General features: G+C 36.2%; 3 protein-coding genes across 9 annotated transcripts in view; 2 read left to right on the top strand and 1 right to left on the bottom strand.

Moving 5' to 3' along the window:
• The first annotated feature begins 1,954 nt into the window (after positions 1–1,954).
• On the top strand, positions 1,955–13,444 carry Hao (Hydroxyacid oxidase). The gene is made up of 9 exons (XM_022079734.2): positions 1,955–2,078; positions 4,186–4,345; positions 5,457–5,608; positions 6,431–6,551; positions 7,378–7,512; positions 8,451–8,576; positions 11,061–11,193; positions 12,875–13,103; positions 13,185–13,444. Exons 2-9 carry the CDS (start codon positions 4,203–4,205, stop codon positions 13,250–13,252), a joined length of 1,107 nt encoding a protein of 368 aa, XP_021935426.1. The 5' UTR covers positions 1,955–2,078; positions 4,186–4,202; the 3' UTR covers positions 13,253–13,444.
• A 1,354-nt stretch (positions 13,445–14,798) lies between these two features.
• LOC110837982 (myb-related transcription factor, partner of profilin) lies at positions 14,799–17,264 on the bottom strand. Its single transcript, XM_022080757.2, has 2 exons — positions 16,746–17,264; positions 14,799–15,599 (listed from the first exon to the last, which is right to left on the bottom strand). The coding sequence occupies exons 1-2, from the start codon at positions 17,164–17,166 to the stop codon at positions 15,322–15,324; spliced, it is 699 nt and encodes a 232-aa protein (XP_021936449.1). The 5' UTR covers positions 17,167–17,264; the 3' UTR covers positions 14,799–15,321.
• Positions 17,265–17,645: 381 nt separating this feature from the next.
• Positions 17,646–24,065, top strand: part of LOC110837766 (putative multidrug resistance-associated protein lethal(2)03659) — a 33,798-nt gene continuing 27,378 nt past the window's right edge. For 3 of the 7 annotated variants that reach the window (XR_002545882.2, XR_002545899.2, XM_022080590.2), the window contains exons 1-4: positions 17,772–18,654; positions 18,953–19,095; positions 20,234–20,344; positions 23,775–23,909. Coding sequence is in view for 5 of the 7 variants with exons in the window: in XM_022080590.2 (XP_021936282.1) it covers positions 19,019–19,095; positions 20,234–20,344; positions 23,775–23,909 (323 nt within the window). In the remaining 2 variants the exon portion in view is untranslated. Of the gene's footprint in view, positions 17,730–17,771; positions 18,705–18,952; positions 19,096–20,233; positions 20,345–23,774; positions 23,910–24,065 lie in introns of those variants that run through there. The other 4 variants (XM_022080464.2, XM_022080299.2, XM_022080379.2 and 1 more) reach the window with 4 other exon arrangements.

Below are 24,065 nucleotides of genomic sequence, written 5' to 3'. Positions count from 1 at the left end.
ATACTGATGTTTTTTTTTAAATCATACTGTACTTACACATCTAAGATAGGCTTATTAAAAACGTGTGTTTACAAACTTATGTGGGGTGTAATTTGCAGTTGAGCATAAAGGTAATGTGATATGTACTTGAAAGTAGAAATTTATGGACAGGACCTTCCAGAATTATTGTTTTACATGTGTATGAAGAATAAATTGGTAAAATGTTTGAGAATATTAAGTGGAGCTTGCTGAATTGGATGCTGATGTGTATAAATAGTATGTCTTAGAATTTCCAGCTTATTGGTTAGCATCCTCTTGAGTGCTCTGGTGATGGAGGCAGCAAGCATCCCTAAAAATCTATCATGCTACACCGTGCAACATTCCAGATGAGTGATCTTCATTCTTACTATCATGAGAACCTGAAATATCACCTTATTAACCCTTTAAAGCTGAAGCTAGTCTAAATAATATTTAATAATTCAGTACATACTGGAGATGATACACAACACTTCTCCATTACAAGGACCAATTTGTTTACACTATTTTAGTATAATGAATTATTCTTGGGCTACAAGCTGTGTCAGGTGGTTGAAAGGCGAGAACACCGATGTTTTGAGAACCATCTTTGTCCTCATCCTCAGGTTACCACTGGTAACTCAAGAATAATTCATTATACTTAGTTGCTGTGAAAGCTAAGTAAATAATCATTGCTTCCACTGAGAATCTTTAAACCCACTTCTTGATTTTTAAAACAGGTGGGACATATAGTTGCTAGGTTTTAAGGTTAAAGAGCAAATTTTCCATCTTAATGAAGAGTACATTTAAATAAATTGGCAAGCAAATGAACCAAAGAGGCTGGGGAGAGAGATTAGGAAATTTTAAAAATGGCTAAAGGTTTAGAATTCTCTCATATAGATTCATAGAGTAATAGAACTGGAACATTGTATGATTTATTAGGAATGGGTCTGATTGAAAAATATAGAATCAAGCAGTTAAACATGAATTCTTAATTTTATGCAACTCCAGTATTACTGCTTAAAACTTTAACCTTTAAAGGGCAGGTATTTAAATCCCTCTGTTTAGCCAAGCAACTGGAATATATGGGCATTTAAACTCTTCTAAGGGCAGAATGTTGTGAAATAAACTAGAATATTTACTGCAATTTGTTTTTAGTCAATAATTTTCAAATAAAATGTAGGTTATTAGGGAAAATCAATTTTCCCCCTACTGGAGTTTTACAATATTCAGTCTGACAGTATAATTTATATACATTTTCCATTTTGATCTCTTTTTTTCTTTTAAGTATTGAAAAATAGATTAGTTAGAGTGGCAGATACTACTTAACATACTTTACCATAGCTTTACAGTGGCATTTCCTGTGTTAGAGTAATATAAGTTTGCTTTTAAATTACTTGCAGTAGCAGGTACCCAACTGGTCAGAATGATTGTGATTGCTGTTTGTGAACTGGTGGTAGGATCAGAGATGTCTCTGTGTTTGGCAGGGGAGGCCATTGTATCAGAAATCTACTTATAGCAAGTACGTAGGCATAACCTTCCTCAGTTCCACTCTTAGCCTTAGCATGGCATTTGCAAAGCATATGTTTTTCTGTTATGGACTGTAATGCTCAGTTGTAGAGTAAAATGAAGCATTTAAAAAGATAATGGAAAGGTAAGAATATTTGTGTTTAATGTAAATGGGAGTCATGTAATGTAATGAACTGCTTATGAAACATATCACTGAGAGAAAATTTATTGACTGCTGATTAGATCTGAATGTGAGATCATTGCCTTATAATCAAACAATTTAATGCTTGGCATCTCAAGAATGTTGGCATTCTGTTATGTACATTATGAATGAAAAGATGTCTATATGGATCCATATATCTTTCTTTGCCTGTTCTTTGAAAACTTTAATTGAAGGTAATGGAGCATCAGATTATGGAAACATTTGTATAACCTGTAATTTCTAGGTTTGCTTGAGCTTTTTGGTCTGCTGGATCCATCTGGAGGCTACCAGGAACAGATCAGACCCATTATATGCAGAGGTGGAGTTGAGTCTTTGGATGAAAAAATGGTGACCATGCTGAAATCAGAGAAAGGTATGTAATTCCATGTACAGTAAGTGATGTGCATTGATGACAGCTGACTAGTACCATAAATACTCTGTATTGCCATGGTTATATACCTTTGAAAATGCCTTCAACAAACCCATCATAGCATGTTGGACAGGTATAGTATGTTATGTTTTTGTGATTTATTGACATCATGCTTTATTAAGTCTTGAAATACATAGATGAATGAATTCACATAAAATAATTCACAACTGAAAATTGTAAACAATGCACTAGCAGATTACTTCCATACCCCCATATGGTTTCATGGTGTGATTCAACATTTTTCTCCTTTAACAATAACTAAAATAGAAACACATTTTGACTAGTATTGAGTTCATATAGTATTGTAAGTTTGCATAATGTTGAAATTAAATTTTTCCACATTGAATGTATCAAAGATAAGTTATAAATATTTATTTTGCTATACTGATAATGTTATAATCCTCAATTTAAATGTTTTTAAAAATGATTCTGTGACTCTATTATTATTACTTTCTCTGCATTTAATGAATTTGGAAATAATGTACATGTCTGATATTTTCTGGAGAAAATCTAACATAATGTCAACAAACTGGAGGCTGATTTTATGCCTTGTGCCAGTGTTTGGTATGATGTGCTGTTTTTGAAATAATTAATAGTGTCAATAACAGAATTCTTATTGTCCTGATCATAGAGGCAGCAAGCACATCTTAAATGTTGGTAAACTTCTACCAGACGACATCATGCAACATCCCACAAGACAGCCATCTTTATATAAATTTGTTTTCTCAGAACTATAACATGCAGTACAGACAAACATGACCTTACCTGTATGCATTCTCTTCATGCAAGGAACATGATAATATTTAGGTTAGAAGTGTGTTCACATAATTAAAGAATGCTATACATTCAGATAAAGTTCTGCAGTGATTCCCCAGATTTAATATGTGTAGATTTTTTATTTAAAGACAGATTTCATTATCAACACCAACTTAATTTTCTGCTAAAATTAAATATTTCAAAATCTTACTACTTCCAGGCAAAGGTGACAAGAGTTAACTGAATAACTTAAGTAATTTTTTACTCTATGAACTAAATCAGTGTGAGAAATCTATATCAAACAATTAAAAATGAAAAGTATAAATACATAGTATGAAGGAACATTATAAATACTTGGAAAATTTGGCAGAATTCAGGTACGTGGAATGATGGTAACAAATGAAAACTGCATTCATGAAAAAATTAAGAGTAGATTAAATTCTGGAAATACTTGATATCATTATATTCAGTATCTTTTGTCTACCCAAGTCCTGTCCAAAAATTTAAAAATTAAAATATGTAAGTCTAGAATTGTTTTGCGTGAGTGAGAAATTTAGTCTCTCGTATTAAGGAAAGAACACAGATTTAGGGGGTGTGAGAATGGTATTGAGAAGAATATTTAGACCTAAGAGGGATTAAGTGATTGGAGGCTGGAGAAAATTGCATAATGAGTAGCTTCATAATTAGTACTTGTTAATGTGATGAAAGCAAGAAAGATGAGGCTGGCAGGTTGTGTAACATACATGGGGTAAATGAGAAATGTATAGAAAATTTTGGTTTGAAATCCTTCATGGAATAGACCACTTGAAAGTCCTAGGCATAACTCAGAGGATAATATTTAAAAGGATCTTGAAAAAGTTGGTTGGGAGGGTGTGGATTGGATTAATCTCTCTGAAGACAGGTACCCATGGCAGGCTCTTAAGAACACATTTACTTTGCTCCAAGAAGTTAATTAGTTGTTTAAGGTTTAAAGGCTTTTTTAAATAAAGAATTATTTTCAAAGGGTTTAGAAATATTAAATTCTACATAATGAAATGATGACACCTGTTTTGTTAATCCTTTTTTTCAGTAATGAGTTTAATTGTGGCTTCAAAGGATCAGTGTTAGTATTATGAATAGCAGGTTTTAAGTAACCTTGACTTGCTGAACAGAATGATAAACTCAGTTCAAAGGTTATTTTCTGTCTGTATCTTTCTTGTTTCTTTCTTTATGTTTTGCCATGATAACACTTGTTTACAGAGACACAAGAAAGTCCCAGAGAGCATTACATGTTAAATGATTTTGTCCTGTTTAGTTTAAAAGTAGGACAGCATGTTACGAGATAAGAATTTGGTCTGTGTTGGAGATTTTGAACGTTATGGTGAAAGCATTCTGCCAAAGAATGCCTTGGATTACTACCGAAGTGGTGCTGGTGATGAATTCACACTAGCCCTCAACAGAGATGCATTTCGAAGGCAAGCTTTATTATGTTGTATGTGACAATACCCAACAAGCATGTGAGGTTAGATTTCTCATGTTGTAGGTACTAGAAACATGCATACACTTGGAAACATGTGCATCTTTTTTTGAAGGCACTGCAGATGCTGTTTTGTGTAACAAAGCTTTGTTAGGTATTTTATAATTCATACTTCTGCTGTTGTGTAAGGGTTTTTTTTACTTTCTTCTGTACCTCTAGAAAATGTTTAAGATAACACCCTGAAATATTCCACAGGTGCCACATCTCTCATAACTCACTATTGTAACTAACCAAAAATGTAGTTTGTTAAATACCCCACCAGGTATCATGTGAATGGTATCCCTGGTCAATTCTCAGGTTTTCTACTGTCAACTTTTTCCACCAGTTGCATTTGGTTGGCATATCAGTAGCTCTCTGGAATAGCAGGTGTTTGTAGTGTAATGACTCAGGACAGTGTACTCATATCCAATTCATCTGTGGAATATATAATGCTGAACAGTGATTTTCTTCAACATAATTCTTTATAAAGCATTTTGACAATAATATCTCATGCCATGTAAACCATTAATATGTAAATGGTGAGAAGTTTCATGCAAGAGACTAGGCAATTATATTTTGATGTTGTTTTATAGTTTCATTTATGAAAAGCCACAAATAGCTTCAGGTATTAAAAGGTGATAGGAGAGAATATTTTTACTGAAATTGGCAACGTACGAAGGCATATGGGGCAAATGTAGGTTTATGAGCAAGCTATTCCATTTTCAATATGAAAAATGTTAAGGAAACAACTTGATATCTTGATTTGGTTGTAGAGACTAGAAAACTTCAGAGCAACTGATTGGCAGTTAAGAATTTGAATCAGGCACCTCTAAAATACGTGGAAAGAGGAGTCTAATCAAAAGTTTCACATTTGTATGTTACTGTATGTCTTTGTTTCTGCAATTATCTCCTGACATTTGTAATACATTTGGCCTTCTTGAAAAAAGTAACATTTATAGTATTTTTGTGATGCAACTCAATGACAAACCGTAGTTAAGGACTGAATTACATGAGATAATCATAGATGACATATAATGGAGGACTTTAGGCAGTGTCTCTTATAATGGCAGGTTGAGGATTCGTCCGCGGATTATGCGTGATGTATCTTGTCGAGACCAGTCGACCACAGTGCTGGGAACAAAAGTGGCGATGCCAATAGGAATAGCTCCAACAGCCATGCAACGGATGGCACATCCTGATGGAGAATGTGGTAATGCAAGAGGTGAGTGGAGCATAAATTGCATTCCAAAACCTCCATAAGAAATAGGACTAATAAAGTCTCATTTTAAGAATTTCTGTCAGTATGTTTTATTTAATAATGAATTTATTTATTGAATAAGAATCACAAGGATGACTGATTTGGCATGAACACTTGTGTGATCATATCTTACTAAGGGCATGTATATTTGCTCACATATTTTTATACCAACAGTTGTCTTATCATGGTTATGATTGCCCACTCCCACTGCCTCTGCCACGTTTGGCTGGTTAGTTAATGAATCAGGGAAGATAATTTCCGTAACAATACAACTCCACAAAAATGTGCTGAGAGCCAGCTTTAAATTCAGAAGAGGCCTTGTGATATAATTTGGAAGAATGTGGTCAGCATAAGATAGTTTCAAGAAAATTCAAGAAAACCTGCAAGAGAAGGACCATTCACAAAATAATGTTAGTTTTCAGATATGCATCTCATTGCATCACCAATGACTGGATTCCTTTGTCATAGACTTCTGCATTCTATAAAATTATTCACAGCCTGCTGTGGTTAGCATCTGTCTGCATGCCCTGAGTGGCTTCTTCAGAACACTGACAACATGATGGTTTTACTGGAGACTGAAGAATATTGTAGCCATTGCCTTGCCAGCAGATGTTTGGATCTTCAATTATTTTTCTCCACTGCTTATTGGATAGATTATATTTGATTCATGGTGATGAGACCAAATTTAATTAATTGACTTCCCAACAGACAGGTTCTCTTCAACCTCAGTTTATGGTTATCACCCTCAGATGGGATTGTTTGATTAATTGTTATATTTGTGAACAGCTGTTGGTGCAATGGGAGGAGTCTTCATCTTGAGCACATTGTCTACCAGTAGTATAGAGGAAGTGGGAGCAGCTGCACCAAACACTGTCAAGTGGTTCCAACTGTACATCTACAATGACAGGTACATACATACATACATATCTTTTGGCTATATTACAACACATGAAATACAAGAATACGATGGAAATTACAAATATAATATACTAGAATACAGTACTATAATTTTAGGTCAAGATTGGCAATCCATTCAAGTGCTGGTGGAGAGGCTAGGAGGAAATCTGATCGTTCCCCCTGGATATGCCCTCAGGTGGCATTCCTGTACAATATTTTTTATGGTCTGATGACTCGCACCACAGTCACAGTTGGCTGTTTGAATTTTTCCCCATTTGTTAATGATGTCTGCGCATACGCCATGGCCAGTGTGGATCCTTTTGAGGGTTTTCCATGTTAATGACAGGTATAACATGCACATCTTATTTAGGAGGTAAATCATCTGTATGTAGGCTACTCATTTACTTAGAATCATGCTTTCCAGTAATGTATTCTGGCCAGGTCCTGGCAATCCTGTCCTGGGTTTTTGTGATTTCATTAGTTCATCAGCATTTTAATTCCTGTTATATCCATACTGTTGTATCAAGATCTATAATACATATCCATATAATTTAATTGTCCATCACATATACAATCTTAATTTTACACATATATAATATAAGATGATATGTTGTAAAATTTATTATAACTATTGTTAAAGATCGCTGTCTTCTTGGTTGTGATGCTGTATAGTCTGGTAGAAGTTTACTAACATTTCAGGACACTCATCACCCAGAAGATAGCCATCTTCATACTCACCACCATGAAAACCTCAAATCTGACTAAGTATTGTTAAACAACTCAAGAATCCTCACTTAAATTTACTATTATTAATATCACTGTCTTTCTATGTGCAGAGATGTGACACGTAAACTTGTGAAGCGAGCAGAACAAACCAACTTCAGAGCACTGGTTTTGACTGTTGATGCTCCAGTGTTTGGAATTCGCATTGCAGACATCAGGAATAAGTTTACACTTCCACCACATCTCAGGTAATGAAAATAATTATAAAATTATTTACTATAATTTTCTTATTAAAATACAATTTATGTGTGATGTTCAACAATAAGGGAAGTGTCAGAGGGGCAGTAGAGTAGATCTCAGAGAGCATACATGCATTCAGACTTCTAATGCATAATGTTAGGATTTTTATAGAATCACAGATTACATACCATTATGTGCACATAGTCGGTGCTAAACATCATCACAATACAAAGTAATTCTAAGCTTCAGAGTTGAAGAGAAGACTGAATGAGGGCATATAAAAATTAGGATTTATATCATTGTATCTGTATTGTTGTGGAAAAGAGGGCTGATGAAAAATTAATTCAAATGGCATAAATACATCAAAAAAATTTCCTTATTACAGAAACCAAGTGAAAACTGAATTATGTCACTAAAGCACAGTACTTTCAGCTCAGTGACCTGATGCAATACTGAGTTAAGTATGTATCTGCACAGACAAGTGAAGTTGTTTATTCTGAAAAGTGATGTTTAGTGACTTTGCATTCTTTTCCATAACACCACATATATTTGGCAGAAACAGCAGGAGAATAACACAAGTAGGACATGTATAATTAAGTTACTTATGTTGTTGATTTATAAAATGCTGGGTTTTACTTATTTAAACTCAGATGTAAATGGGAGAATTAGTTAGTATGATATATCATAACCATAAGTTTAAGTGATGAGGAAATATAAATATAATAAAAGAAAGATGTACTATATAATAAAAGAGCAGCATTAATGGATATATATGTAAAAGACATATGGGCCACAAGAACTCATTGTTAAGTGGACACAGATCTATGTATAAGAGAACACAGTTCAATAAATCTCATTCATTATCATCCACTGACATTTGCCATTGCTCAACTCCATCACTGGTTATTACCACAGCTTTTAATTAAACTGCTCTGCTTTTTTTCAGTCTGGCAAATTTTGAAGGCATCAAAGCAACTGGTGTAAAATCTGAATCTGATTCGGGTATTAATGAATACGTTAAGAAGCTATTCGACCAGTCTGTGACCTGGGATGATGTTAGATGGCTAAAAAGGTACTGTTCTTATATTATATTTCCATGTCAAGGATTACTTTTTAAAGGAAAGGGCTAAGGAGAATATTTGAATCTAGAGGATGTAACTGAATGATGGTAATAATTACATAATGAGGAGCTTCATAATTCATATTCTTCAACTAGGGTGATTAAATCAGGGAAGATGAGATGAGTGGTATGTGTGTGCATTTTCTTTGTGCAATATATTGTTTTGAAGATAATGATTGTCTAATGATAGCAAATTATACCCATTTTTATGATATCCTGAGCACTTAGCCAGCCTTGTTTACATATTTGGGCAAGATTGCTTTTACATGGAACTCAGAGGATTGTTATGTGCAGTTAAATGCTTCATGTTTTCTGTTATCTTTACATGCATGTTGAAAATACTGACAGCTCATGTGTGAAGCAACTAACAATATAGTATGAGATGCTGAAGATTCAACACTGCTAATACCAAAGCCTGTGAGTTAATCCATAGTCCTCCATTCTACCAAACAAAACCAACCAAAAAAGCTAACTAAGGGCGGAGTCCTGAACAAGCGCGAGCATCGTCCCTTGCTAGGTAACACCATCCCTGCATACGAAACGCATTGCTGGAAATGGTAAATAGAGCCTTATAAATAAGAAACCGGAAATTTTGCTAATGCTAACAAGGTTCCGTCGTGGCAGGAGCCTCGACCATTCAAACTAGGGTCTGCTGCTGCTGATGGGAGGTTATCCCGTCAGGCAACTTGTCCAAAGAATTTGGTTGGTTGGTTCTCTGAGGTTTGAACCCAGAGAGGGAGGGGCCGTTTCGGCTGAAGGCCTCTGCGGCTTGGGGGGGAGATCACTTCAGCTGAAGGTCTCCGTGATCAGGGGGGGGGCCGTGCCCCTATTAAATTATACCTTGGCATTTGCCTTACAACTGAGGAAAATCACGGAAAACCTCAGTCAGGGTAGCTGAGTAGTCTGACCACTTGTTGCGCCTACTTGGCCGTCTTTTGGGGACAGCCTTGGCTGGTCTGCTGAACATTAGTCCCCCTCGGTTGCCCTTGGGTGACCTCTGACAGCCCTCGTTCGGCACAAGTGCCTCCCGAGTTGCCGGACTAAGGGGTTCCCCACACCAGCTAACTTTGAGTCAAATCTCTCAGTCAGTGCTCTGATGTGGTCGGCAAAGAGCGGGATCCCCAAATCCTCGTGTATTTGCCTGTTACTAACGTACCAAGGCGCATTAGTAGCAATGCGAAGACACTTGGATTGCACCACTTGCAGCTTCCTGACGTGACTGCTGGCAGCTGACCTCCAGATCGGGCATGCGTAATCCATCATGGGATGGATGAGCTGCATATAGAGCTGCACACCGTTCCTGATGGACAGGCCACTCCTCCTGTTAAGGAGCGGACTTAGCACACCCAATCGTTGCACCGCCTTCTTTCCCACCTGGTTGACGTGCGCCGACCAGGTAAGGCCGGCGTCAAGGGTGATCCCAGATACCGCGCTGTTTTGACCCATTGAATCGGCTGTCCGAGAAACTGCACTGCTACTACTTACCAGAGATCCATATTTATATTATTCCCACATCTTAGGCTTCATCTTCTAAATGACCATTTCCTATTTCTCTGTGAAAAATGTGCACATTTCTCTCTTCACCCCCCTCCCATTCTAGCTACATACCCAACCCATCATGGCATCATCCTACAGTCACTACTATAACACTACCAAGGGACCTACACAAATCTCATAGTTCCTCTTTATGCATTATCTCCTGTATATACCTGCCCAGGACTAATGCTCTTGCAAAAATAGGAGATGTTGGAGACATCCAGTTACACCAGAGCCCTGATGATGGGAATGGCAGTGGTTCCGAAAACATCAATCTCTTCTTTTAACCAACTGACATGGCTGATTGCCTGAGATGCTTTTATTCAGTCTAGTCACCACAGAAGTTTCAAATCATACATGCTCACTTGATCCTTTTTAGGCCCATAAGAACTCAGTTTGCAAACACTCTTAATTTATGCCCTTCCCTCAAAACTGTTGATTGTTTTATGCACATATCTGGTGAAACTCATTTTGTATGTCCTGATAATCAGCATTTTGGATAATAACAGTATCAAAACTGAATTATTATTATTATTATTATTTGTAAAATTCATTTTTCTCCTAATCTCATAATGAACACACATGACATCAATAAATAATGTGGTCTTCTTTGGTAGATGGTGAATGGATCAGCTCCATGTTTTGTGACATTATGTTATTTGTTTCTTCACAAAATCACAGTATTTACTGATAAGAGACATGTCAGTTGTGTGTTTTATCATCATTGCCTCAGACATTTCTACTTCTGCAAGTTGTCGCTTTGTGAAGCCATTTTAATTTTCTGTTTTCCACCATTTATTTCCTCCTATGCTTCTATGCTGTTTATTTTCTCTTTATATCTTCAGCCTCATTACTGCTTGGAATTTCATCATGTGATCTGCCTTATTTGTTTGGTTTTAGCATCACTCAACTGCCTCTGATTCTGAAAGGTATCCTAACAGCAGATGATGCTGCAATTGCTGCAGGTCTGGGTGTAGCTGCCATATTGGTATCAAACCATGGTGCTCGCCAAGTGGATTTTACTCCAGCTTCGGTGAGTGTAGCAGGAATCTTTCCAGAATTTAAAAGTGCGACTGAGGGACACTGTAAAGGCATATGCGCTAACAAAGTGTAATGGAAAGGACAAGATAATGTCGATCATGGTACAGTTCTAGTATTTTCTGTAAAAGACAGAAAACTTATGCAAGCTATGGGCACAGTGGTCACTGGCTGACATTTGAACATGGTAAAGATCGAACAGAATTTAAATACTTTATCACTGTAGCACTGTGCTTGCTCACTATAAAACTTCACAAAACATAATACAGGTAAACCTCGATTTACGCCGGGGATGCGTTCCTGGATGAACCGGCGTAAATTGAAACTCTTTTTATAATGTAATTCAATGGGAAGTAAATGACATGCGTTCCTGGCACCCAAACATTGACGACTTAAGTTCCTCAAAAATTGACTTCGCCTTATCCGTTATAGCAATTTCAGTCAAGGGAATGTTTTTTCAATTCATGTCACCCACCCATAGCAACAGTAACTTCTCCATTCTTTCTAAAAGTTTACTTCTGCTATAACTCACTTGTGTTGCACTTACTCTCGTAGCCTATTGCATTGACTGTTTTATTTTATATGAATTTTTAAAAAACTAAGTACATGTTAGTATCTCGTCATCAGAAGACAGGCGGGCAAAATTATCTTACGGTAGCTAATAAGTCCTTTGAAAGGGTTACAAAGTTCAAATATCTGGGAACAACAATAACAAATGAAAATGACACTCATGAGGAAGTTAGGAGGAGATTAAATTCTGGAAATGCTTGCTACTTCTCAGTTCAAAATATTTTGTCTTCCCGTCTGATTTCTAAGAGGGTCCGGAGATAGGGATTAGCTCTATCTAGTGGGCCCAACTGAGTAGGAACCTGAAGACGGAAATAGAGTCCCATCTCCGAAACGTCGTTTTACGTTTTATATTTACTAGACGATGGATAATATCCAAGAAAAATTTTATTCAATAGACCTTATCATGTTGGTAAAGAACCTAATTAATGGCTGTCCTTAGGTTTTTGTGGCTGAAGTTCTGAATTTCAGTGTAAAACTTCAGTTTTTGGGAGTGTCACATCGAATGTTGAATATTATCTGATGTTTGCCAAAACATTGCACCTAGCCCCTAAAAGCCAAAGTTATGCACAGAACCTTTTTTATGGGATTGAAAAAACAATTATTACTGTATCCAAAAGCAGTGAAGTATTCTGAAGGTCATTAGGTAGGCAGAATGGATGCCTAATACCATGGAATCATAATTTTCAATAATACTAACAAATAGAGAATAAGCAATATGTTATAATGTTGTGCCGTGGTATTACGATACTCCATACTATTCTGCAGCTTTTCCTTTCCACCTTAAGATAAATTAATAAAAAGGCTCTACAGAATTAACCTCACCCTCAACATCTTTCCAAATGAAAGGAACTCTAATTTTCCTTGACTGTATCAATTTTGGCTGCGTGGTCGGAGGCTTGGTCACTGGGACCATGGGTTCGAATCCCACTCAAACCATGGGTGTTTGTCCGCGTTTTTCTGTGTTGTGCTGTCCTGCGACGGGCCGATCCCTCATCCAAGGAGTCCTACCAAAATGTCTATAGATCAAGCCAACGAAAAGTTGGGACCCGCAGTGCTCAGAATGGGTCATTCCCAGTATCCCAGTATCGATTTTACTCTGTTTTTAGATTGAAGTACTGCCAGAGATTGTGAAAGCAGTAAATGGACAATGTGAAGTTTACTTGGATGGAGGAATAAGGCAGGGAACAGATGTGTTCAAAGCTTTGGCACTGGGAGCAAAAATGGTTTTCATGGGACGTCCTGCTCTGTGGGGCTTGGCCTGTGGTGGAGAGGATGGAGTAAAATCCATCCTCAGTATCATTAAAAATGAGCTGGACTCTGTCATGGGTCTTACTGGTATGTAATATGTTATTTCTACTGCGGCCTGTATAACTGTCTTCCATTTATTAATTTTTTTATGTTTCAATTCTTTCCTAGGTTGTGCAACTTTGGAAGATATAAAAAAAGAGATGGTTGTTCATGAATCACACTATAGTCACCTTTAGGTGCAAATCTTGACAACCTCCTAACACCATCAGTGATTCTCAGTCCCTGAGGACAAGTGAAGTCACAGAACACATTTCATTATATTCTAAAGTAGAAGTGTTAATTTGTTTAATGCATAAACATATGAACTGATAATTTGGTGAAGGCATACAATTATGAGCACAGTTATAAAATCCAATTAATTGAATCAAGTAATTTGCTTTTGTTTTGACAAAAGAGTCTTCCTTTTAATTTGTCCTTGTTTGAGCCAGGTATTTTGTAAATACAGGTTGTTCCATTTAAAATGCAACCATAACTACTACACATGAACTTAACACAGAGTCACAAAATGTATTGTCTCACTTGGTACTTCCTTGGCAGGATACACATTGCTAAGTGCTTCATAAACAGCAGCAAACAATTTTGTTGCAAAGTAATGTAACAGAATAAATATGTTTGCACCTGCACAGCCTTTGCACAATTGGCTTGAGCAGCAGCCTAGCAACTACAGTGACCTTGACTCAAGTGCCACAGGCGAGTTCAGGAAAGCCCATTACCTGCTTCTGGTTTAATTTTTGTACCACAGTACATGACTGTTACTGGGTTACATTTTAAATGGTACATTCCATAGATAGCATTAAGGGTGCTGAAGATGGTACTTTAAAACCAGGATTACTAAATTATTTGACTTTGTCTATTGTCTGGTTTCTAAAAAAAACAGTTTTAGAAGTATCTACTTAAGTCCTCAGGTTAAGGGGGGGGGGGGGGGCACCTACTCAGTTGGGTCTGATAGAAAGAGCTAACCTCAATCACTAGACAATGTTCTCTTAGAAAACCAAATGATGGACAAAGTCCAAGACTTTAGGCTGCTTTTTTTCTTTTGATTCCCAGCCATGCATGTAACTTCTTCAATAATGAATATTTTATCAATGCACTGACAAAGGACTCTTCATTGGAAACGAGTCTGTGAACCGTGACTACTACTGATTTTGTTATATAGCTGTCAGCCGCTGGTGGTGGGAGACCTGATTCTATTACCACAAAGATTAAATTATTCTGAAGCTTTCTAATTTTATAATTTTTGCAATATTTCAAAGAATAAAAAAATATGATTACAAAATAGAAAAGGTATATAAACTATTTAAAAATTTTGGTATATAGGAAAATGGATTCATCCTTAATAGTCTACATCTTATTGCAAGATTCTAGGTTAAAAATTGTAATGAACAAACTACAGTTTATTTTATGATTCTCTCCTAAAGCATTTAAATGCCAATTTAATCGAGCCATGAGGTTGTGAGAGCAAATTTAAAGTTCTGTGTCATAAAGGTTAACAGCACCTTGCAAGTAAAAGAGTAAGAGGCAGATTAAATGATTATGATGTCCCCTTTCAATAATCTCACAGCATGCTTGAGGCTTTCCTGCTCATGAATGCATTATGGAGATATTACAAGAGGAAAACATGTATTTACTCAGATTAAAAATACAACAGCTCTTTTGCTAATCTTCTATACAGATCACATAATAGGATTGGTAGTACTTGAAACTATTAGTAATAACACAAACTTAAATCTTTACAAAAGTAGTTTTACTTTGACTGATAATTACATTGTAATTGAATCAAAGAGCTGCAATGCGAATGAAATGCTGACAGCTTCAAGAAATGCTATAACACATTATTACTCATTTGTAAACATACATTACATTCGTGTTTGGTTTTTTGCAGTCAGTGTTTAATATATACTTTCAGCTTTTGGCAATAAACTGTGTTGTATGTTGAAGGTGTTCTATTTTCGCAAACATTGCTGCTTCCATCTTCACGGTGAATGCTCCCACGATGACAAATGCAGTGTTTGCCAAAATGTCGGAACACCTTCAATATTTGATACGACTTATCCCTGAAAGCCAAAATTGCACGTACTTTACTGTTGTAATGGGTCAGCTTTCTAGTATATGGCCACAGTAAACGAAAGAGAATCTGTTTTGACACCTCACTAATTCACTTCCAATAATCCTCAAAAGCTGTAACAGGAATATGACCAAGCCAATCTTTTGCATTAAAATATGCAAATAACTGCTCAACAGCAAGTCACGATTCCCCATTTTCTGTATTACTGAGCATAGAAATTTTTCTTTTATAGTATTCAAGCTTTGCTTCTTCCACTTTTATTTCCAACTCATATTTCTTTGTTCTCATTTCCAAGTCCATATTAATTAAACTGATTTCTTTAGTCAATAGTATTCGTCGTAACTTGGCTAGATTAGCGTTCTTTCTTCTTGGTTCATGATGGCTTGTTTCCACATAGTCATGTATTGGCATGGAGTAATTGTCAGATCTGAATTGTCCTGCTGGTCCACTGCTGGAGCCTGCAAAATTAAATGTCATCTTTAGTACAAGTAGAAAAACCAACAGTTTTACACTGAATAAAAGAATAAGATTGTAAACACATTTTAAAAGAGTGAAGAGAGAATTACAAAATAAGGTTTTGGACATGAATGTACAACAAAAGACCCAAGAGGAAGACAGAGGCTGTTAGGAAAGATATCACACACAAAAGAAAGATATGGGAAGATGACCCACATGAAGTGGACACGTGTTTGGAAGGAGAGGAGGAAATGTCAAAAGGGCTCAAATAAGTGGCATTAGTCTAATGCCCTGTATCTTGGTCATCATTTCACTCATTCATTTCTACTTCCAATTAGTAATATAATACTGGCATTCCTCTTCATAGATCAATCACACAGGATGCATTATTTAAGGGGTGAGGGAAGGGAGAGAGATATAATTATACAAAAGTTCTCTTTGTAAGATTTTTTCAACTGATACCATACTGTATTTTATTCATAATTTAACAATGTCATAAACTGAGTCACTGATATTTACCCTCATCTTTTTCATTAGTATTCCGTATTACCTGACATTTTTGATTATCAGTCCTGTTTAGGTAAGATAATCAGGATTCTACTGTCCTTTCGTGCTACTTTTCAGCATGTGGCTACTGTTTAGATAAGGTAAAAAATTTATATATCACTGTTAGCATTTATTGACAGCTTCAAATAAGGCATATAAATGGTAAAGCTGTATCTGTGCATAAGTAATGTACAATGAAAGCTTAGTGAGAGTACTGAGATAAAGCCCTATGTATTTTAGATGTCAACACGTTACAGATGGTCAACTTTATGCTCAAGAAGCTTTACATTCCAGGTACTCCTTGGACAGAAGGTTATGTGGGCTTCAGAAACTACCTCCCCTGCTGGGAAGCAACCCAGTCTGTAGCCACACTGTTTCCCACCCAACCTTAATTTGACTCTTATAAGCCCACTTTCACATTTAAATATCCTTAACCCACACAAATATTTTAAGTCAACAGACCGAATCTTTCATTTGGTTCTGCATTAAGCATTTCAACTGACAGTTTCTCATTCAGAAATCAAATTTAAGTAAACAATACTAGAGACCGACCAGCCTCCCAAATAGTTCCAACTTTTTGCACTCGAGAAAAGTTATTTTACCTTGGGGTGCATGGAGATGTGTGGATGAATTTGAATCAACGTCACTTGGAACAAGAACTTGAGATCTCAATGCAACTATTGGATCAATGCTTGGTTTAACAGTTTTTTGTTCATCTCCATACACTTCCTTCCTAATTCTTCTCTTTAGATTTTCGTAGCACATTTTCAATTGTCGAGATGTCCTTATCGGTTCGGCTAAAACTATTTCGTTAAATTCTTGGGCTATGCCTTCCCACACCTTTTCTCGTTCCTGAACACTGACTTTATCCGTTTTCTTACATTCAATGATGTCCTGATGTTTTTCTATGATATGTATTAAAATATTTTTCTCCTGCGAGGAAAAATTACTGCACCTCAGCCTTTTCTTTCCGTCCACATCGTTTCCAGGAGAATGTGATCTATGGTTGTCTTCCATATCCATCTTCTACGCCTTCTTGTTTTGTAAACAAACCCTAAAAGTGATGTTCCATTGTTTTCGCGATGAGATTCCATTGGTGTTTGCTAGTTATACTCTAGTATGCTGCTGCATAAAATCAAACTTTCTGCCATCTATACGTCATTCAAAGTACTAACCTCTGAGTACTGCTATTATATTTATTATGGAGTTTCTCATGTATTTAGGATATTGAAAGGAATGTGCCTAAATTCATTAAGCAGAATCCTCAAGAAGGTACTAGTACGCTCAGGTAGTCGAAAAATTCCCCATCTTTAATGGAATCAAAAGGTTCATTATCCAGATTTGAACTAGTGTAATCCATATAGGATTTCAGACTTTCGCGGCGAGTACAATCATATGATAGTTTAATCCAGTCTACTCTCTCCAACTCTTCTCCCCAAAGAAAACCATTTTAATATTATCCTCCAACATACGCCAAAGTATTAAGAAAGCTTTCTTCCCATCAGGCCTTCCGATCAAAACACATGTTTTTCTCATCTGTGCCGTATGTGATATATGCTGTCATCTGTCGATCTGTGGTTTAGCGCGTAAGTTGCTGGGTGTTGATATTAAATGCTCAATCCTTTGCGTGTGTTTTACCTTGCTAAACCAATTTTAACCTTATCGGAACTTGTCAGATGTAGAAAGATGGTTTCTTAGCAACAGCGTAGTTGCTTTATAAAGGGACAAGCTCTTCATGTATGCATAAACTGTCCCCTCACTGAAATGCACCGAACTGCTGGAAAGGTGTTTAGCTTGTCACACCACTTTCCCTAAAACTATACGGAACGCCTGCTAGACCTCGTTTGTTTTCTCATTTGTGGTCGTGGCGCCAATATTCTATGAATCAGTTCGACTTGTTCGGTCCGGCTAGTTCGTTTTAGTATGGGAATCATTCACAGAAAGTCGTTTCATAGTTCGTCAGATCCATACAATGCCAGAATTTAATTTGTACTCCGATGATGTCACTTGTAATTATTAGTTAGATTAACGAGTGTGAAGCCTTCCTCTGTTGAACAGAATTTTACAAGAACATGTAATCGGCCTACAAGCTCCCGATCTATATATCTGAAATTGATTTAGTACAATCCAAAGTTTACAGTAAATAATTTTGCTGGAGGATATACACCGGCAGCTAATGTTTATTCATTCACAGTTTTTATCTTTCGTTTCTCAGTATTAATTATTAAGTAAAATAAATAATAAACGAAAGTATACCAGTAAATGTTGAGATAAAGAACAACTAAAACGGATGTGATGTTATTTTATAAAATTGTTATATATTGTACGAAGTAGAGAAGAAAATAAAATTTTCGGGAAATACTGTTTCATATAAAAAAAGAAGCAGTAACGTATTGTACAGATGGTATGGTGGAGGCTGCGAGCGTTGCAATGATTCCTGGCGGCAGGGAGTGTTATTGCGTTGCGGAGCTGTGCGATAGAATAAAGAAATTGACTTTTCAGTGTATTGGGGTGTGTTGGTTTGCAGAATTACCTTCCTTTTGTTGTCTGCTGGCTGTCTTGTAAATAAGATTCAAATTGTTCAATGAATTTTTATACTAATCATTTATTTTAAACAGATTTTAGTAGTTACTGATAGCTAAACTGTTTGTTTTATGACATAACCGTTTATGTGTATGTAATTGTGCTTTATTACATTTCGAGATAAAGTTGTTTGTTTAATTTTTCTTTTTACTGTGATATTAGTTCAAGATTGTTGTATGACTGCTGCCATTTAGATATACTTGAAATTGGGTTGTGTTTCTTACAGATACCAACCCTGCCTACTTGAAGTTCATGAGCAGGTTGCATTTGCAAATTAAAGGTAGCAACAGAGATGGACACTGGCCTCAAAAAAGGACAGAAACCAAATCCTAGATCAACTGCAAATCCATTGTCACTCATAACATTTTGGTAAGTCAGTGAATGGTGCAGATATGTCATTGCAAATTGTTCAACTACAAAGACAAAGGGATTCTGTTTCTGGTATAAAAGTGTGAAGTGCATGATGAAACCCAGGTGAAGGTATGAGTATTCTACTTTGTAAAACTTAAGATTTTACTTGAAAAAATCTCTTTTGTAATGGAGAGTAAATGTAAGTAAGACTGCCCCACTATATGCCATGTAGGCACTCATTCTTAACCTCAACTCAAGATAGGGGTGAGTGTTCAGTGTCATGCCCTGGCTATGCTTTATCCCCAGGAAGGGATGCTAGTACCCATTGTGTAGGAGGGTGGGTGGGCCCTGGAGCTGGTCTGAACGCAGAGGCTAGAGAAAAGAATCCTCTGAGAGAAAGGTTAAAATACTTATAGGGATTCATGCTACTGTTTGTTACATTTCAATATCAGTGTGGGATCAGATTTAATGAAGGTAGAAAATTGAGTGGTTTAGTGGTCAGAACACAGAAACTGTTGTCCACAATGAAAAAATTCAGTGTTTAAAGAATTTCCTGAACAATAATTCTACATACATACGTAAGTATCATAATAGCTTTAAGTTTTTCAGGCTACATACTTGAGCACTTAGTTGATCTCAGCTTATGAAATACCCTAAATGGTGGTTGTGAAGTGATGATTATGTAGAGATGCCAACTGACATACTGTTTCAGGTTTGTCAATGTTTTATCTTTTTTGAACATAGCTACTTGTAAAATCATGATAAAAGGGTTAAATGTTTTGGCATATTTATCTTATACATTAATTATATACGGGTTTTATCATTAGAAAATATTGCCTTAATACACTATATTATCAGAACGAGTGATTTTCTTGAAATGTAGGACTTTAAATATGTTAACTGAAAATAGATAATCTCATACTGTATTGTGTGGTACTTTTCACTAAATAGAATAGTAATCTGGTGTACATGCTCTTATCATATAATGACGTGAAGACCACTTATGTCTTAATACCTGCCATATTTCTGTGCAAAAAGTCTCAATAGATAATTATATAACATATCAAAAGCACTGATTGCATTTATATGACATAGCACGGATCTTCTCTTTTTGTTTTCAGAGAATTTCATTCTTACTTCTCTGTTTTGCTTGTAGGTGGGTCCTTGGTATATTCAGATTAGGGATCAAGAAGGATCTAGAAATAGATGACTTATATGATGCACTTGATGAACATCGATCTGACTTCTTGGGAAACAAGTTAGAGAGGTAAGTTTCGCTTGTGATGTCAAATCCTAGAAGAGCAACAGTGTTGTCCTCACTACCATGAAAACTTCAAATCTTAATTTTGAAGTAGTCTTTAGTAGCATAACATCCATATAGAATTTCTTGAAATTCCATTCTCCTGTTCTCCTACTATATGTATACAGATAGAAATCGTGAGTGATTATGTTGTCATGGGTATCTCTCCTACTTCACAAGTATCAGGTCTCCAATTTATGCGGCAGCGGTCGTGACTTGCATTGCGTAGTCGGCCGACACACTGTTGATGTCGGCGGGAGTCGTGCCCGTTCATCCGGTGGGTGACTGGCGAATCAGTTTCAGTGCCGCTAGTAACAGCGAACTACAAATATTTCTCGTCACTGATACATGTTATTACATTAATTGTTTTTACCTTAAACCACAAAAGATGTTCAAAGTGACTTCCTTGTGCTTGCAGGCAACTTCACATCTCGTTAACATGTTTCGAAATACTCGACGAAGCTCTTCTTGGGAAATTACCGAAATCAATTGTCAGATATTTTCTTTAATTGCTTCTGCATGCGACTTTTACCTGTGGGCATGCTGAAGAAAAAAGTATATGTAAACAATCCGCACACTGCAGAAGCAATTAAAGAAAATATTCGACAATTTCCCAAGAAGAGCTTCGTTGAGTATTTCGAAACATGTTAACGAGATGTGAAGTTGCCTGCAAGCACAAGGAAGTAACTTTGAACATCTTTTTGTGGTTTAAGGTAAAAACAATTAATGTAATAACATGTATCAGTGACGAGAAATATTTGTAGTTTGCTGTTACTAGCGGCACTGAAACTGATTTGCCGGTCACCCACCGGAAGAACGGGCACGACTCCCGCCGACATCAACAGTGCGACGGCCGACTACGCTATGCAAGTCACGACCGCTGCCACATAAATTGGAGACCCGGTATGCACATCTGTCACATTGGTATTACCATTTGTAGGAAATTTAAAGGGAGCTTGGAGTAGCCTCCAGTAACTTACATAACGTTTGTACAGAATGTTATGAAAATGTATTCAGCCATTCACTGCTTGTTATATGTGATGGATGGAGTGAACTTTATGGGTGCTCCACAGCAATGCAAATGCACCTGAAAATTCAGGAAATAGGAAATGACCATGTGGACTGTGTTAACTGCCTCAGGATAGAGTTCAGTGCTTGATTCTTATGAGCGCAGTAGTGAACCTTCGAGTTCACTCCAGAAGGTGGTGAATTTCATGACCATCTGAGCAGTTGTTGGTTCGTCGAGGACTGCACTGAACGTATAATAGTTAATGTTAGCAATGGTTATACATAATTACCTCTTCTTGATATTATGAGCTTATGGTAGTTCTGATATTTTATATTTAGATAGAATATAAGAGCAGAAATATAGAATTCAGCTGATACCAAATCTCTGTTTCCAAGATTGATAAGGACAAAACAACTTTTGTATCTTTTCGCAGTACTGGGAGATTAACTTCAGGCAGTGATTTTAATGTGGATACAGATAACTGCTGACAGTGATAATGAATTTGTAGATAGGTATGGTGAAAGTAGCATCAGAATTACATCAGCATTTAAAAGGATGGAATGTGAATAGTGATTTACATTACCAAGAGAGCATTAATATGATATTGTTCTGAATATGCTTTCACCTACCTCTTTTTATATATTACTTTAAATTTAACCTTCCCTTGAAGAGAACTGAACTTTTACGAACATAGACATCTAGAAAAGAATAAAACCACCTTGAAATATGGCCACTAACATGTTATTAATATGCGCCCTATGAAATTGGTTATTATGTTCTTCATTGTTTGAAAAATAAAGCATAATTGAAAAGAATCTCTTATTATAGCTACCGAGAACACTCTGTAATGGAGGAGAACACTTTTAAACCAGTATCCTCTATGATAACATTATTTGTAGATTACTAGTATTTCATCTCTGTTGATATTTTTCCACCATTTTTGTAACTCTGTATTATTTAAACATTACTTGAAACACATGTATGTTTGTGTGTTGATAATATCCACAGTAAGATCAGGAAATATGGCTTTAGTGGAGTCTTCAGAAAACGTTCCAAGTGTCATACTTAAACTTAAATCGTGAGTTTTGAACTGACCTGAATGGAAGTTTTATCTTTCTTTTGCTGGCCTGCGTAAACCATGACCACAACAAACTTCATTCTGCTTCTTACCATGTACAAATATGAATCGATAGAATAGAATATTCTCCCCAGAATACTAGTTTTTTCTGAGTTTTGTTGGCTTTATCAACAGTCCGATGTGAAGCATGAAATGTCTTCTTACCTCACGGATTCTGAAAGAAATGCCATAGTATATGCTGGAGTTACATTTCAGTTTCATCGAAGCTTGCAACCTTTTAAGAAGTATTTTGTTATTTTCTGACTTTCCAAAAGGCACCACAAGCGTACAAACTTCGTAATTTTAAGGTTTCCCAACATTTTAAATGTACTTGTTGCCTGCCATCATTATCAACTGATGATGGAGGCAGCAAGTATCTCTGAAATGTTGGGAAACTTTCTACAGGACTACATAGTGTTACAACCAGAAGACACCCATCTCTAATGATGCCTACTAACATTTATTTCATGAAATTTTTGGCACATTTTCAATGAAAAGCTGCAAAATTGAGCCTGTTGGCTTCAACATGTATGTCTGTCCATGTTCGCATTTAACAACTCGGCTGCTGAACAGATTTTCATAAAATTTTATGTTGGTGATTTTATTCAAGTTTGTTGGCACAGTTGGTTTTGGTTAAAGTTTGACAGCACTGTCAGATGCTTTACATGAAGATCTACTCGTGTTACATGGCATTGCTAAAGTTTATATTTTTCAACATACAAAGGTGTTTTTGTGGAAACTTTAACATATTTATTTGCTGTTGTCTTACAGTTTGTGTAAGTTTTGCTACAATAGTTTGTGTATTGCTATTTTTCTCCTGTACTATTTACTCTTAATTTCATCAACCACATATTGTGAACTTAATAACAAAAATTCATTTAACATTACATTTTATAATTTATGCAAAGGCAATAAATAACTTTTAAATCATCAAGATATTGTTGTGGTCTGTGGAGTGAAAATATGTGTCCCTCCCAGCAGTGAGTTTAGTGAACTGCACATGCTTTTTTGAAGCTTTTCAGTCGGACTGCAAACACCGAGGGACTGCAGGATCTATTAAGAAGAGTAATAAATAGATTGCGGTTATTTAAAGTGTTATCATTTTATTTGTTTCAAGTAAACTAAAGAGGAAATCATTGTCACTTGTAATAGAGTGTTTAATAAATCTGTCAGCTAAAAAGAACTTGTGTAAAATGAGAGAAATTGTTACAGTATGATTCTTTATCATTCTTTTGTAATATCTCTCTGCAACACACATTTATTTGTTACAGGTTGTGGTTTGAAGAGCTGCAGGAAGCTAAGGCAAGGCACAGAGCACCAGGTTTGCTCCGAGTTTTGATCAGGTGTTTTGGTTGTAGTGTCTTATGGCTGGGGCTAGCAATGTCTGTTCCAGAGTTCATGTTTCAGTGAGTATAAAATCATTATTAGTAAACTGTGACAGTCTTGCATTAAACAGGGATTTTATTTATCTGTAGGGTTGGAAGATTGATAAAGTAATGTTAGCATGAATCCCTGCCATTTACATCTACTGTGTACCACTTTCCTCTTCCACTATGCTTGAG

Source organism: Zootermopsis nevadensis, unplaced genomic scaffold (genome assembly GCF_977971745.1).
Source record: "Zootermopsis nevadensis isolate Lab colony 2312 unplaced genomic scaffold, Znev_1.0 Znev_ptg000010l, whole genome shotgun sequence".
NCBI classification, from domain to species: domain Eukaryota; kingdom Metazoa; phylum Arthropoda; class Insecta; order Blattodea; family Termopsidae; genus Zootermopsis; species Zootermopsis nevadensis.
The sequence above is the reverse complement of the archived record's forward strand: the minus strand, read 5'-3'. Positions and strand labels throughout refer to the sequence as shown.

What these genes read in the sequence shown, in the direction of transcription:
- Hao (XM_022079734.2), top strand. Translation starts at nt 4,203, where the DNA reads ATGTTACGAGATAAGAATTTGGTCTGTGTTGGAGATTTTGAACGTTAT. An exon ending in TGGATTTTACTCCAGCTTCG is followed by an intron (nt 11,194 to 12,874) that starts GTGAGTGTAGCA and finishes CTCTGTTTTTAG; the next exon opens with ATTGAAGTACTGCCAGAGAT. An exon ending in CTCTGTCATGGGTCTTACTG is followed by an intron (nt 13,104 to 13,184) that starts GTATGTAATATG and finishes ATTCTTTCCTAG; the next exon opens with GTTGTGCAACTTTGGAAGAT.
- LOC110837982 (XM_022080757.2), bottom strand. Translation starts at nt 17,166, where the DNA reads ATGGATATGGAAGACAACCATAGATCACATTCTCCTGGAAACGATGTG. An exon ending in ACATCTCCATGCACCCCAAG is followed by an intron (nt 15,600 to 16,745) that starts GTAAAATAACTT and finishes TTAATTTTGCAG; the next exon opens with GCTCCAGCAGTGGACCAGCA.